Consider the following 14,835-nt stretch of genomic DNA (forward strand, 5'->3'; position numbering starts at 1 on the left):
TGGAAAGCCCCGGCAGATGTGAGGAGGGTTCAGGAAGGGGTAGCGCTCCGTATTTAGCTTAGACTGTTTAATCGGACGGTTTGTGCTGTGGGTGTGTGAGGGCATGCTGAACTCTGCGATGATGACCTCAAATTGGCCCTAATCGAGCACTCATTAGTGGCTAGCTATGTTCAAAGTTTCTTCTCCCCTCCCCCTTTTTTTTAACTGTAATCGTCCAAATGGGAGTCAGAGACAGAATAACCAACAAAAAAGGAGAGTAAAAGACAAACACAATGAATGGGAACTCAAAAAGAAACAATAAACAGAAAGAAAAAGAGGGTGAGATGAGGGAGAAATGGAGTCAACGCCTGCTTCCTGGCAGCTTCAGCTGCAAGCACATCTGTGTGTGAAGGGTTTGAGCAGACCCCATGTGTTTGCTCAGGTCGCCTGATTGCCTTTCCTTCCTCTTCTCTCTCCCACTAAAGACCTGCTGTCCTTCCTCTCACTCCAGTCACCATGGCCAAGAGAGGGAAGGCTACTCCGACAGACGCTGGGAGCGAGAGCAGCCCTGCTGAACTGCACTCATGACTCAGTATTTTTCACATGTGAATTCATAAATAATGGGGCTGTTGGAGATTTGAGGGAAAAAGAGCCATTGCATGTATTATTTAGTTAAATGAGGGTGTGAATTAGGGTTTGTGCTTATGTGTGCGTGAGCATGCGGGTATGTGCATATGCATGACTGTGTGTGACTCTGGAGCCCTTTGCTGGAGCCTGCTGTCTGGGCACAATAGTCCAGCCTGGGGCCTTAGCTCCACAAAGAGGCCTTCTCTTAACAACGAGCCATCACAGATAGAGGAGGAGCCTGACCAAAGCATTACCACGGTTTAGGGATCACAGAGCTTCCCTTGATGCATCTGATATCACTTATGATTTTAATGACCAAGCACTCTTCATGAAACAGGGAGTCGAGGGTGATGTACAGTATGATGTAAACATTGTGGACCCCTTAAATCTTGAATTCATATTAGTCTTACTCTGAGCATGCAACCACAATCATTAAAAACTATCTCCATGAGGGAAGAGGACCTTGGAGACATGCAACATAAAAGTATTAGATAAACAAATCAGGTAGATCCAGGAGAATTTATTTTTTAGTGTAAATGATGACTACATGCCAAATATTTCTTTATTTAGCTTGTTTTGGTTTAGCATTTCCTGTAATCTGCATTCTGTTAGATAAAAAATATATCTTTGTACAGTAAGAATAATAGAGACAGATTTCACTTGAGTATTAAACTTTATTTTATTTTTTTTTCATTGTGAGATGGAAAAATGATAAAAACGTACAGGGAGTCAGGGAATGTTCATCTTAGACAGGTCAGTGTTCTTTTACGTAATAAGCATGAAATTAAAATCCTACGTTTCCATGTGTGTCCAATGAAAGCTTAAAGTGAAAATAAATTATTGTAGCAATAATTATAACATCAAATATAACAACAATTAAGCATTTATAAACACTCTATTTACTATGTTGTATTTTTTTTCCTTTTCTTTTCTTTTTTCCATAAAACTCTGTTATAAAAAAAACAGGTGAGCATTGTGGTGGTGTACAATCCAGCATGTGAGGAGAGCACTGGTCTCTTGGTACTGTTAGTCTGACTGGTTGGTAACAGAGCTGCATGGTTGTGTAGGCGTCTGTTTTCAGCCAGAACCAAGACTTCCAGCTCTGAGGAGTCTGTTTGTCTGTCCATAGCAGTTGTGGACAACAGCTTGGGGATGGACAGGGTGCATGTATCTCAGACTATAACAATATGGTCATGAGGTGAAAACAGCGGTTCTTTTTAAGACCTCTCTGGAGTCTCCTGTTTCAGGGTTAGTGAGAGGTGGGTACCAAAGTGACTTAGTAAAAATAAGCAAGAAGAATGACAAGCATCTCCATTCACTCCATTCCTGCTAGCCCCAGTCACCTAGGGACTAGCAAACCCCTCATCACATTAGCTCTTCACAGACTCCACTAAAGTCTTGCTCTGTGCAGCATCCCATCAGTGAGGCCAAGCATGACGCGACCCTCAGTTATTCAAAGTCTCTTCCCTCCAATCACTGTACACGAAGCAAGCTGCTCAGGCTTTGGAGTGATGTGGAGGCCATTTAGTGTTTATGGCAATGTGGTAGCGCCTACAGGCGAAAGGGTTTCTGGGTCTGGAGGGGCCTCAGTGAGGCTCAGCCCAGACTGGCGAGCGATTGGAGTGGTGGGGGTGACCAAATGAAGGGTGAATAGGCGTGGGAGTGGGCAGCATGTGTCCTGAGTGGCTGAAGTGGGGGAGGTGACCCATGTGGGTCATGTGGCTGGTAAGGCCGGGTGCTGTGCCAAAGGGAGAGGCCTTGTCCTGCATGCACTTGGACAGCTCGTCAAAGCCGTCCCCTATTCGTTTGTTCCTCTTGGACTTGCTGGACATCTTGCGGTTGCGTGTCTGGATGCCTTCTTTCTTCATGGTCAAGGGTCTGTTGATCTGTAGAGAGCAGCACATTAGCTCAAGACATGCAGACAAAAGCTGCACTGACAGTGTGAATACTACATTATAGTGGTTTATGCCTGTTATGATGTTAATTGCACCTTTTTTTGGCTAAAAAAAACGTCATCAGAAATATTTAATTTGTTGCGCTGCTAATTCTGAGCATCATGCATTTCTGTCATTGTCCAGTGGGTTGCACCAGTGTGAAATAAACGTTATAAATAATGAGCAGCTGTTTTGCATATCCAATAGCATTGTGAGGCGAGTCCGGGCGTTTTTTCTTCTTTTTTTTTTTTTTTTTTTTTTTTTTTAGCTTTTGTCTAATTGTCTCAACTAAACACAACCGTCCTGGTCAATATGAATTCATGGGGATGAGGCCAGGCTGGGTCCTTTCAGAGCAGCCTCAGACAAATCCCCATCAGTGTAACCGACGCCGTTACACTGAATGACAGTCCCACCCGCCAGCCTCTCCGGGGAGTAACGCCCCCCATTGAAACAACGATGGATTTAAAAAAAAAAAAAGACGACCGGTGGGTTCTGCTGAACAGGGTGAGCAGGCTTTGCTTCCACACTCAGCTTCTCTGCTCATGAATCGATATGCGCTGTCCGCCCACTTAACCAGTTAAGGGCTAGCATCCATCCCGTCCACCTCCACCCCAAACCTCACACTCGGGTAAAGCGTTTGTGTGTGTCTGCGTGTGTGTTTTCAAGCTACTTACATTGTGCAGTTTAAAGTAAAGGCCGCAGGCATTACACACCGGGTCTCCGTTCCCGTTGCGCCTCCACAAGGTGGTGGTGGTTGTCTGACAGTTTGCACAGCAGGTGCCTGCACGTCTAGCTGCGGACTGGGAAGAAAAGAAAATGTGCATCTTAAATTATGATACATGCACATGTTGCAAAGGGGTCAACAGAGCAGTGAATGTCACGGTTTTATAAACATGTCTTGAATTATTTCCAGAGAAACCTGAATCAGTGTGACTGCAGGTTATTTGTTTATTTAAATTATTTAAATTGTGACTTCGGTTTCATATTTGATGGCTAAATCTTGTCGGAGCTGTAAGCGACACCGATTGTCCAAAACATTTACGTAAATTTAATTTAAGTCAGCTGCATGAACGGGTCGCTATATGATCACATTTTCTATTTTTATATACGTTTAATTAATGTGGAGGCATTTTCTATATTGCCAAACGTTTTGTCACGATTCCTGTATGCAATTATCTCAGTGACATGCATAAAAATATTAATATAGGTCATATAAATGATAGTTATAAATGAGATCCTGGCTTTAACTTCGTCTTGGGAAACTGCGCTCCAAGTTGTGTAAGACTCGGTGTCCTGCTTGACAACACGCTCCTGCATCCATTGCAGATCAATTCTTCACACATAATAAGAAACATTAGCTTTACATCCAAGAGCCCTCTGGTTCTTTGCTTTGCATGCAGCATCCGGGTTTTTCTTCTAATTAATTTCAGGTGGGCTAGTTACTATTGACCTGGAGAACAGAACAATCCCCGTTCATTTTTATTCCACATAGGCCCACAGGCTAAAACAACAAGCGGCTGCACGTTAACGTTTAACTCCTTTAGTCGACTAAAAGGACAGGAACATAAAATCCATATATTTTCCAAAGTCTGTCCCTTTACGTTGTGTCTCTCCACACATAAGCGGGTCCTCCAGTGTTGTGATAATCTCTTCACAGTATATGTCATTCTGGTCAAAGAGAATGCAGCGCGCTGGTTGAAGGCGGAAACAGCCGGGAGCCTGACTTCCTTATCTGGGCCGGCCAGATATCCGGATAGGAAACAACTGGATGCCCCTTTGAACACAACTCTGAAAAACACTTGAGCTGAAAATGTAAAAGCTGTGGCCACATGGGCCGAACCAGTGGAAAATGTAGGCTAATGGACCCTTCTTGACCAGGAACGACGTGAAAAGGATCAAGAACAACGCAAAAATATAAAAAATAAGAGAACGACATCCAGAAAAGCTAATCAAAAATATCTCTACAATGCCTTTACAATAGCAAACAATTTATTTGGCAGGTCTAATAAGCTGGTGAAATTAATGAAAAAGTTTTGACCTTCTGCAGCAACAAGTCAAAATTAGTGGGAAAATAAAAATAAATAAAAATAAAAAACACTCAATTTATAGGTGAAACGTTTCCTCTAAACTTTTATAGGCAACTTTTATTTTATAAAAGGATATTTATTATTATTATTATTATTATTATTATTATTATTATCATCATCATTATTATTCAAGTTAAAGGAGAATTTTTTTTTAAAAAATTAACTGGACAATTAAAAAAAATAAGAATAAAGACATGAATACCAAATGAAGTTGACCATTAATATCAGACCTTCCTTTTATAAGAATGATGATATTTTACTTAAATAATATGTATTTTTGTTTCTGTAAGAACTTCTGTTTCACAGTTGTTACAGAAAGATGGTTAATGTAAATGTTCAGCTCCAGATTTCATATCAGAGGTGCCTGGGCAGCTTTGGTAAATCCACCACCAGAATGTCTGTGCTGCTTTTCATTTACTTGAGGATGGTGTTAACTAAAGCAGCCTGGGCATTGGTATCAGTAACAGTATCAGAAGTACCAGCAATAATGATAGCAGGAACAATGGCAATAGTAGCAGAATTGTAATGGGCCATGAAGGCGGATCATCGGGGGGTGAGAGGGACAAACAATTCCAGGAAGATCATAGGGAAAATATAACTTTCCTGGAATTGTGCTGCCGGCATCTGCTTTGTGCTCATATTTGGGTGCCTGCTCTCCACATAAGGCTACAGAGTAAAACGTTAAAACTCACCAGTCTCCTTTTGGGCTTGATAAGTGGTCGGTTCTGGCCGTTCATCTTGTGGTAAAGTCCACAGGCGTTGCACAAGTAGTGGCCAGTGCCATCCCGCCGCCACAAAGGGGTAGACGTTGCACCGCAGTTTACACATTCACGACCCTCTGCATATAGTTCAAGAGGAGGAGACAAGAGGAAATTTTATATAATTAAAAAATTTCAACCCCGGTAAGAAGCAACACATAGCAGCTGTCCAGCACGATCACGCAGCTATGTAGTGCTTATTGACCCCAGATGGCCGTGTAATATGATGTGCAAATCTGCCTCATAATGGTGACAAGTGTCCATATGAGCATACAGGTGTACCAAGTGTGTGTGGCTGTCATGGACACGGACACCTCCATGTAAACCGATCTATAATGGGGAGGCTAGAGAAAGCCAGAACATGTCCAGAGGTGTCCAACAAGAAGAATGAGACACACCATCAAATTAGTACTACATTATTCATCAGCCCGGTGGACACCCATGAGAGGAAACATAAGTGTACGTTGGTGGTATTAAATGCACTGGACTTGTTTGCAGTCTTTTCATGGAAAAGCTTGCATGCCAGTAGGCTGCAAATATCAAGATGGCATTCATTCCATTAATTTGTTGATGAAGGTTATATTATTAGCTGGACCAGGACTGATTCTTTTCTGCATTAAACAAACTGCTTTTTTCTTTGCTTTTCTTTAATTCTTTTTTTTTTTTCTTCTTTTTTTTTAGCCACATGCATTCTTCTGCCATGCAGGTTGGACTGACTTCAAACAGCCTGTTGCTAAACCAGCAATTCATTAAATTCAAGTATCCCTCTCTCCCCTGAGCATCATCTCATTATCCTTCTTATAATGCCACCGACACCCAAAGTCCCACCCTTGCCTTACAATGGAATCTGACCTGAGTATAAAAGTTAGGTTACTTTTGAAATGCAACTCTGTACTTTATAATCCTCCCTTCTCTTCCTCTTCAGTGTTTCACAATCACCCAGCAGATATTGCTGATAAATATTCATCAGCTATGACTTAGATGTTTTGTCTTGAGCAATGTTTAGTGTTGAAATAAGAGGGGGAAAAAAGTCTTCATGCACAAGGTAATGTAGAAGGGGAGGGGGGGGGGTCTGGGTTGAGGCTAGTTCAACAGGAAGCCACAGGACTGTAAGGTATATGTGCTGACAGCTGAAATGTCATTGTGGCATTTTGTATAACAATCAATCACCATTACTGTGCTGGGCATCCACGTTGATAGATAAGAAGCGTTTTAATGCTGCAGCAGATATGTTTGTGTTACGGAGCAACACACAGTCTGGCCAGCTTGTTTTAAATGTCAGTGTTACATTTCTCTGCCACTGCAGCTCATATTCACTCCGATTATCACAGCAAGAATTTCCCAGGTGTATTCTAAGAGCATAGTGACAATGGATGACAACATTGATTGCACAGCTACATTTGGAACAAGTTGTTTACAGGCTGCTATGTCTGCTGTGTTTTTTGTTGTTGTTGTTTTTCTCTCTCACACACACACTCTCCATTAATTCAAAGCACTGCAGCTGGAACAATGTAGGGAAATTACTGACTCATTACCAGAGTTTTCGCTTTCTTTTTTTTCTTTTAACTCCAATTGGCTAACCATTAGTGTCCAGAATAAAGTCTACTCCTCTAAATATTCCTCCCGGTACACCAGGATAATTAATCAGGTGCAAGTCCAGACAGAAAAAAAAGAAAAGAAAAAAGTTTTATTATAAGCAATTTGACTGCATGGGACCTGTGTGTGAAATAAAAACAAATAATGTTAATTTCTAAGTTACTCCAAAGCGCCATTCCATCTTCACAGAGAAGCAAGTCCACAGTCAACTTGTTGAGCTACACTTCATGTCTGTGCACTGGGCCAAGGCCATGCTTAAAAACACAAACAGCAGGACTCTGTCGCCTGTGCTTTGTTAGTAGAGAGCGGTGGGCGGGGTGGAGGTCGTGATTTGTTCACTTGGAGGTATACAGGATATGGCAGGAGCCAGGGCGTCGTGACTCCTTTATTTTCTAAGCGCAATAAAGGCCAGATTTAAACGAAAACAAGCACGTGGCACGAAAACACGTTCAAAGTCAAATAAGTCTGTAAAAGAGTATTTTCTATTTTATTAAATGTTCAATTTCTTGTTGAAAATATAGCATTATTTTTTTTTCCAAAAAAACCAAAACAATACGAATAAAAATTAACGACTACATAACGTTTGTGTGCTGTAATTAATCACACTTTCATTTATCTTAAATAAACCTAATTACGTTCAACTTAGGTGTGGCCATTAAATGCTGTAAAGAAAGCGATGGGACAGAGTTAAGACCGGTCAGGACGCGGTTGGAGACGTGTCCAGTATGGAAATTATGCATTAATATGTTGTTTAAGAAGTTTGGATGAAGAATGTGATACGCTCATTGTGGATAGTCTAAATATTCAAAACAGGTGAAAATCCTTCAAGCAGACTCTCAAAAGCATGTTTGACAACAATGACGATGCAAATGTAGTTTTTCTGACAATGGAAACATCTTTCCGCTGATAACGGCTTGGGTAAATTACACCGTAACGCTTCACCGCTCAGTTGAATAAAGTATATCCATTTAATCAGGCCTTATCAATTAGATCTGCCATCTGATAATAGGGAGAAACCCACGTGAGACTCACCTGAGCTCGACCTGGCTTTGCTTTTGCATTTGGGCGTAAAGCTGGAGGAGGACCCGCCAAGCAGGCTGCCGGGATGGAAGAGACTGCCGCTGTACTCATGCGGTGTGGGCAGAGAGTAGGCCGGGTAAGTCGGGATGGGGTGATGCGTGGCAGGAGCCTGGCTGTTCATCGAAGCCAGGCCGCTGCGGAGCGGACTGCAGCTCTCCATTTTCATGCTGTCAGTCAGCGGCACCTGGTACTTGATCGACTCTTTCTCGTCCATCCTTGTCGAGGTGGAAGCCGGAGAGGTAGGGCCCGGGTCCGGGGACACGTCTTTCGGAGGGGTAGGGGGGAAGCTGTAGAGGTGCGGGCTAGAGTGGGACGCTGGAGTGAGCGAAGACACGGAAGCTGTGCCGGCGCTGCTGCTGCAAGGGTAGCCGGAGCCGGCGGGGTGAAGGCCGGGTTTGCTGAAGTGGCCGACCGCCCATGCGTTATGGTGGTGCGCAGCTGACAAAGCTGCTTTCCCGGGGTCCAGCCAGGGAATACCGGGGCTGTGGATGAGGTGCGGTCGGCAAACCTGATTCCCAGTTAGACGAGCTGAAATTCACAATAATCTATTTAATTGACTTTACATTATAAGCTATATTTAATTCACATTCAACTCATCAGTCTGTTGTTAAAAAAGTTGAAAAAATCTTACCAGTTAAATACTCGAAATTATTTAAATCCGACATTTAGTTCCAGATGTAGATAAAATATTCTGGTAATTAATGTTAAATTGTGGGCATGATCACGATCAGATAACAAATAATAATAATCTTAAATAACAAAAACTTTACACATCTAAGCTAAATATAGCAGTGATTACAAAGCCCCCCTCCCCCAACTTTTAGAAGTACAGATAAAAGTAGCTCCACGTCTGGCCAGTATCTTTTCGTCCGCTGCAGCTCTCAGACTAAAGATTGTTATTAGTAAATTTGCGGTTTTTATTTTATATCCGGGAAGTGCCTCTCTCTCCTTCCAGATCCCCTGCCCCACCAGAGAGGGGTTAAGTGACATACTTCCCTTTCCTCTTGCTGTCATTTGCTAGAAATTCCTTTTATGTTGCTGAATTGGCCCAGAAAAGTCAAGAGGAACTTTCTTCTTCTTCTTTTTTTTTTTTTTTTTTTGACTGCACAAACCACAACATCATTTGCAAGGATGTTAAATATTTTTTACACCAAATCAGGTGCACGCGAGATGCAAACTATGTCGATCATCTAGGTCATGCATGAGTTTCATAAATAATATTGGGAGCGCATCTCACCGTGTGCTTGGCTGTACGTGACCCTTGCTCTGGAGTTGGTGTAGTATGGGTTCCCTTGAGAGTCCAAGTGGTTCAGAAACATGTCAACTTCGTCCTGGGGCAGCAAAGGCGCCATGGGCTCCATGTAGTTGTGGCCCAGACTGTGGTGGTGAGAGTCCGGGTGCTGGCCGTTCAGCACAGCATGATGGTGCGCCATCCACCGAGACTGATCTGCTGCTGCGACCTCCATGGCTGCACTAGCCGTCGCCTTTCCTCTAAATGCGCCTCTGTTTATGCTTTGCTTGCCTCCAAGTAGAAGTTCAGTCCGACTTACAGTAAAAGTCCCGGGCTGTTAAAAGTCTCGACTGTTTATTTACTTCACAAATAAAATCCTTAAATAACGCACTGTCCTTTCTCCTCAGTGATGCCTGCAAAGAGACGAAGACAAAGTGTTATTTTATAACCTCTCCAGTACTCCTTCCAAGCAAACAACAGACATCCTTCTTGTTTTTATCTAATCATATCAGATGACACTTGAAATAAACCTAGCATTATTTCAAATCCTTTTTGATTTCAGCATGAAAACAAAGTTAAACGCACAACCGCCTCCACCTTGAAGAGAAACAACATCCGTCGATATTAAAAGAAGAAACGGCAAAGTTCTCCAGGGAGGGATACCTGTTGCAGTTTCTGATCAGCTGACGGCAAATACAGCTTGGATGTGTAAACCTCTTGGTCCGTTCAGTGCTCAGGCTCATTAATGAGATGTGGCGCAGACTGCTGCGGCTGGCGCCAGTAAATTCCCATATCAAGCCATGTGGGGCGGAGCGTCGCTCCGGGCCAATCGCAGACTACTCTGCCACTATTGGGTTCACCGCATCACAACTCTCCCTCTTTCAATTTCCATTTTCCTGCACCGAAAAACTAAAAGACTTATCAATCAGCGGTATAATTTCTCGGCTCTCTTTCTCTCTCATGAAGCTCAAACGGAATGAAGAATTGTCTCGTGATAATCAGCCTTTTTTAGCGGCAGTTATGAGACTAAAGACAGACGTCTATCATGGAGGGAAATTTCCACAAATTTTCTCAATACACAGTATTTAGTATCACGGTATTTTTAAAACTAATTTGATACTATTCAACCCACCCTGAGAATGATTTGAAAACGTATCTTTTATGTTGCATGATGCTTTAAATTTGCGCCAGCTTGCAAACTGTTTCATTTGTAATAATAAAGTCGCTGAATGGATCTAACATTAACAAGCAATGTATGTGCTATTTTTTAGCATACTGCTGTTATGTCAACAAACAGCGATTTCAGCACCTTTAAAACCAACAGAGGAGGAGTCGATTTATGACCCCGAAATTGGCCCCATTGTAGGGAGCGCCTAATTGTCTTTAATTAGTAGCAGTACATTCCCTTTGTGAAAACAGGGGGGTGTGTCTCAGGGACAGAACCGTCAAACACAGTTTGCATGCCAATGGCGCCGCAAGACCAGGGATGGGCATTTAAGGCCTCACCTGTGACAACTAGTGGGGTCAAAGCAAACGCCCTAGTTTTAAACTACTGTCACGATCTCAGCTGCAAACGTGAACTCTTATGGTGAGTGATGTTCAAGCCCAATGGAGACACGTTTGTGCACTGATATATTTTCATGGAAGAATAAGCTGTGGTTGGGTAAAGGATCAGTATGTAAGCTAATGAATTTTACCTATGCGCATTGACGGCTTGTGTATGTGTGTGTGTGTGCGTGTGCGTGTGCGAGCACGCACGCGTTTGTGTGATTGACAAGGAATAATTGGAGATTGCCCGGAGCTTAGACTATCCGCCATGCTGACGCCGGGACCTGACGTCACAAAATCAATGGAGGATGGGAGAGCGGTTGGTCAAGTTTGTGATACCTGGGAAAATTCTCCAGGTAAAAAAAAATCTCTTCATAACCCTGATGACAAGAAGCTGGTCATTATACCCGCAATCATATCCTGATATGATGTCATACCTGCTGCGTAAATGCGTGTGCGTGTCAGTCATCAGTCATTAAATCACTGGCCTGTTGCCAGGGGCAGTGAGTTGACGGGCTCAGCCCTTTGAGCTTGTCAACTCTTAAAATCAACAAATTAGTGAGAGTGCAGAGCAGCAGAGGGACGGCTACTGGAATAACTGACATTCCAGTGAAAACAGCTCACATTGAGCAGGTGGTGTGAGAACATCCTTACCGTAACATATTGTCCTGTAACACATCTCACGATGACACAATTCATATTTAATCAGTCACCAATAACACATTATTTACACCCATTTAATGCTGTAATCTTTTGAAACAGAATGACTACAATGACTCCCTCTGTCTGAACCTAAATGAGTAGCCAGTGATGCTGTTGATCTTGTGGCTTGTAGTGAAAGGACACTTTATATGCAGACTGTAACATGTCACTTAGCCAAGTGGTCAGCCCATAGCTGCATGAAACACTGGGCCTTGGAGAGTGGGTCAGGCTCAAGAGAGCTGCTGCAACATACCCATTGTTGTTTGCATGTTTGCCAAATGGATTACTCAGCAAGATTTAGCTCTCTGTAATTTATACCTTCATTAATCCCATTTGTGTCTGTGCTGGAACAAAAGATGGGAGAGTGTGACGGAGGTTTAGCGGTGAGGATGGAGGGGGCTGCTGTAGCTTTCCCTCTGTCTTTCTCAAGGACACAGCAGTGTTGTTTCACCCAGGGATGCCATCCTAGACTGGAGAACACTATCCGTCTCACAACACCTCCTAAGCAAGGGTGAGAACTGTGTGCAACAACTGTATCGCTGTGCAGCCACAGTGGCTAATGAACAACAAGATTATCATTCCGATCCATGCTGTTATTAAATGGGATTGGCTTTATCTACCTGTTTGTTCCCATTGGGCATGGTCATCCATCATTATCTGGAGTGGAGGTGTGTGACTGCAATGCATTACTGTGTGTGTGTGTGGGGGGGGGGGGGGGGGGGGGGGGGGAGCCACAGTGGAGCTTGTGAAGATAAGCAGAGCCAGAAAGAAGAGAATGACACAAACCAGCTGAAGCATTATTGTCCCCTTTACTCACAGCTAATTAGATCGAGCCAGGGCACTGGGGGGCTTTATGGACGCAAGCACCCATACATAAGGCCATATAACTGCTGAGAGGGGGGTCTGGATGCAGCTAGGAAGCAGCATTTGCTCCCATTTAAGTAGCTTGAGCTCAAAATAATAACGTTTCAGAGGAAGAAAGAGACATGGGCTGTACACGTTTATAAAAAGGAGGGGGGGGGGGGGTTGATAAAATTCTGCAAGGGGTTGTGAGTGGAAAACAGCTCCTCAATAGCATTATTAAATTAATATTGAAAATACTTGAAGGTGTGTTTGACTTCCCCCTTTCTTCATTTACAAATCATCAAAGTTTACACTTGGTGTTATGAATCGTGCACACAAGCAGCAGAGCAGGTAAGATATGTTAAGGAAAAAAACAAAACAGCAACAAAAAAAAAGGTGCCATGTTTTCACTCCAGCTTCCACATGCCTGAGGAGACCCCGGCCCGCCCCTGTCTCCTCCACCATTGTACTGATGTGATTGCTCTTTCTGCTCGTGCAAACGGAGCGCTCCAGTCATTACGCATTTTAAAGCGTGACAATTGAATACTTGTCGTCACTAATATAATGCTGATGATACACTAAACCTCTGCGCGACTGAAGAGGTTTATTCCAGGCCCGGAGCACCTTGCCCACGGCAACACGAGGCGGGCTACATTAAAACTGATCATTGATAGGATTTACATGACCGCGTCAGTTCTTTGAAAATGTTAGTAGCACGCGCATCTGAAAGCGCATTATTAACATTTTTATTCTAAGTGGATTAATTAGCCTGTTTATGCTGACTTAACTTATTTTTATTGATCAGTCGTTCAGGAAAACAAATTGGTTTAAAAACAGACACTGTGCTGCCCGTGAGTATCCAAACAAGCTTGTGTGACCGTAATATTTGTTATGCTTACTAAGCAAACCAGCTAATTAAATACGGTGTCATTTTTTTAGATCTTAATATCTGAATATTTGCAACATTAAACATTAAATCTAAAACTATTGATAAACGCAACCAGCATCCATTAAACAATGCTGCTCAAAATACAATCCTCCCATGTGGTATCTTACTGTTGATATTTCTTACTAAATCTTCAATCAACAATTTCTGAAGATTTTTTTTAACGTGACTACAAAGACAGTTCACGTACCTGAAACGTGTGGCTGCTCTTTTATGTCAGAGTGTCCAGGGTAAGTGGGTCCATCTGACTCTCTTTGCCGCTGCGGTCACTCTCTCCATAACAAAAAGCTAATAATGAAATAATAATGTAAAGTAAAAAAAGCGACGTAGAGAAGTGTCCACACCGGCCCAGTTTCTCACGCACTGACCAGACTTATCTGGATTAAGCGCTGGCCTCCGGGTGCTTCTGTCCGTGTCGTCCGCCGGCAGCAGAGAGCAGTGCGTGCGCTCCGTCTCTCTCCTCTCTTGCTCTGTGCAAAGCTGTCTGAATATGAGCAAAGAAAAAAAAAACTTGTGCGGCTGTTTGAGAGCTGCGGGCACACGGCAACGTAATGGCACGTCAGCCAGCAGCTTGTCTTCCGGGTCTCAGTGAAATTCAGAAGCTGGCAGGAAGACCTGCTCCACGCTGAACTCATAATTTTGGCTTAGTTTTCCTCAAGTTTGCAGGATGTAGAATTTCGGAGCTGCGGTTATATGAAAATTCTTGTAATTGCAGGCACATAAACGAATACAGAATTATGAAGGCAAAAACCTTGAAGGGCCTGGATAATTCGTGCAACTTGTGCCTTATGAACTTTTTTCCAAAAAAAAAAAAAAAAAAAAAAAAATCTAGATTCTTGTTGCAGAAGGAAAAAAAAATCCTTTGGTAAATACTGACAGTTGATGGTATCCCTGACCAATACACGCTCGTGGCGCCTTTTAATTAGCATTTGTTTTAATCACAACTTGTCTTTTTTTCTGTGGTTTTGTGATAACCTAAATCTGAAGAAACCTGAAAGCTTATCCTATGATTTTGCTCCATGACTCTCATCCGCTGCCCCTCCCCCCCAACACTGTGTTAAATGTGTTAAAGAAAAAAGGCTGCTCCTGGTCTTTTTTTTATCCCCCAACATAAGAACAACAACTTTGTAAAACATGCAAAGCCCCTAAAATCTCTTGCACGCGACCTGGGCTCGTGCGTGGCGCTAGAACCCAGGCAGGTGCAAGGAGGGGACCGCTGCAGCTCGAGGCTCGTGCTCCCCAGAGTGCACACGCACACAAAAAGAGAGAGAAAAGAAAAGAAATGTGAAGTCTGGCTAAATCAGGGACGTTTGAATGTTTAAAAAAAAAAGAACAAAGATGAGAAGACTGCAGACTCGGAACAGAAAAAACAGGGTATATGATTAATGTGAAGTGTTATTATGATAAAATGACAAAGCCTACAAATAGTGGCAATTATTTATTTATTTATTTATTTATTGGTTTATTTATTTATTTATTGGTTTATTTATTTATTTATTTATTG

General features: G+C 42.7%; 1 protein-coding gene across 5 annotated transcripts; it reads right to left on the reverse strand.

Annotated features, from left to right (window-relative positions):
• Positions 1–1,266: 1,266 nt before the first annotated feature.
• On the reverse strand, positions 1,267–13,808 carry gata2a (GATA binding protein 2a). Of its 5 annotated transcripts, none has more exons than XM_041981031.1 (6): positions 13,522–13,808; positions 9,299–9,705; positions 8,014–8,589; positions 5,320–5,477; positions 3,215–3,340; positions 1,267–2,492 (listed from the first exon to the last, which is right to left on the reverse strand). In XM_041981031.1, exons 2-6 carry the CDS (start codon positions 9,525–9,527, stop codon positions 2,193–2,195), a joined length of 1,389 nt encoding a protein of 462 aa, XP_041836965.1. In that variant the 5' UTR covers positions 9,528–9,705; positions 13,522–13,808; the 3' UTR covers positions 1,267–2,192. The 5 variants fall into 5 exon arrangements, with proteins under 5 accessions (XP_041836965.1, XP_041836967.1, XP_041836964.1 ...); XM_041981033.1 differs by lacking the exon at positions 13,522–13,808 and adding an exon at positions 9,956–10,096 and having other exon boundaries at positions 5,320–5,465; XM_041981030.1 differs by lacking the exon at positions 13,522–13,808 and adding an exon at positions 9,956–10,096.
• Between the last annotated feature and the right edge of the window lie 1,027 nt (positions 13,809–14,835).

Source organism: Melanotaenia boesemani, chromosome 3 (assembly GCF_017639745.1).
Source record: "Melanotaenia boesemani isolate fMelBoe1 chromosome 3, fMelBoe1.pri, whole genome shotgun sequence".
In the NCBI taxonomy this organism is placed as follows: Eukaryota; Metazoa; Chordata; class Actinopteri; order Atheriniformes; family Melanotaeniidae; genus Melanotaenia; species Melanotaenia boesemani.

Excerpts from the sequence above, each read along its gene's own strand:
- gata2a (XM_041981031.1), bottom strand. The coding sequence starts at position 9,527 with ATGGAGGTCGCAGCAGCAGATCAGTCTCGGTGGATGGCGCACCATCAT. Across the intron at positions 5,478-8,013 it reads CAAAGCCAGGTCGAGCTCAG|AACTATATGCAGAGGGTCGT; the intron begins GTGAGTCTCACG and ends CTCCTCCTCTTG. Across the intron at positions 3,341-5,319 it reads TCAAGCCCAAAAGGAGACTG|TCCGCAGCTAGACGTGCAGG; the intron begins GTGAGTTTTAAC and ends TTTTCTTCCCAG.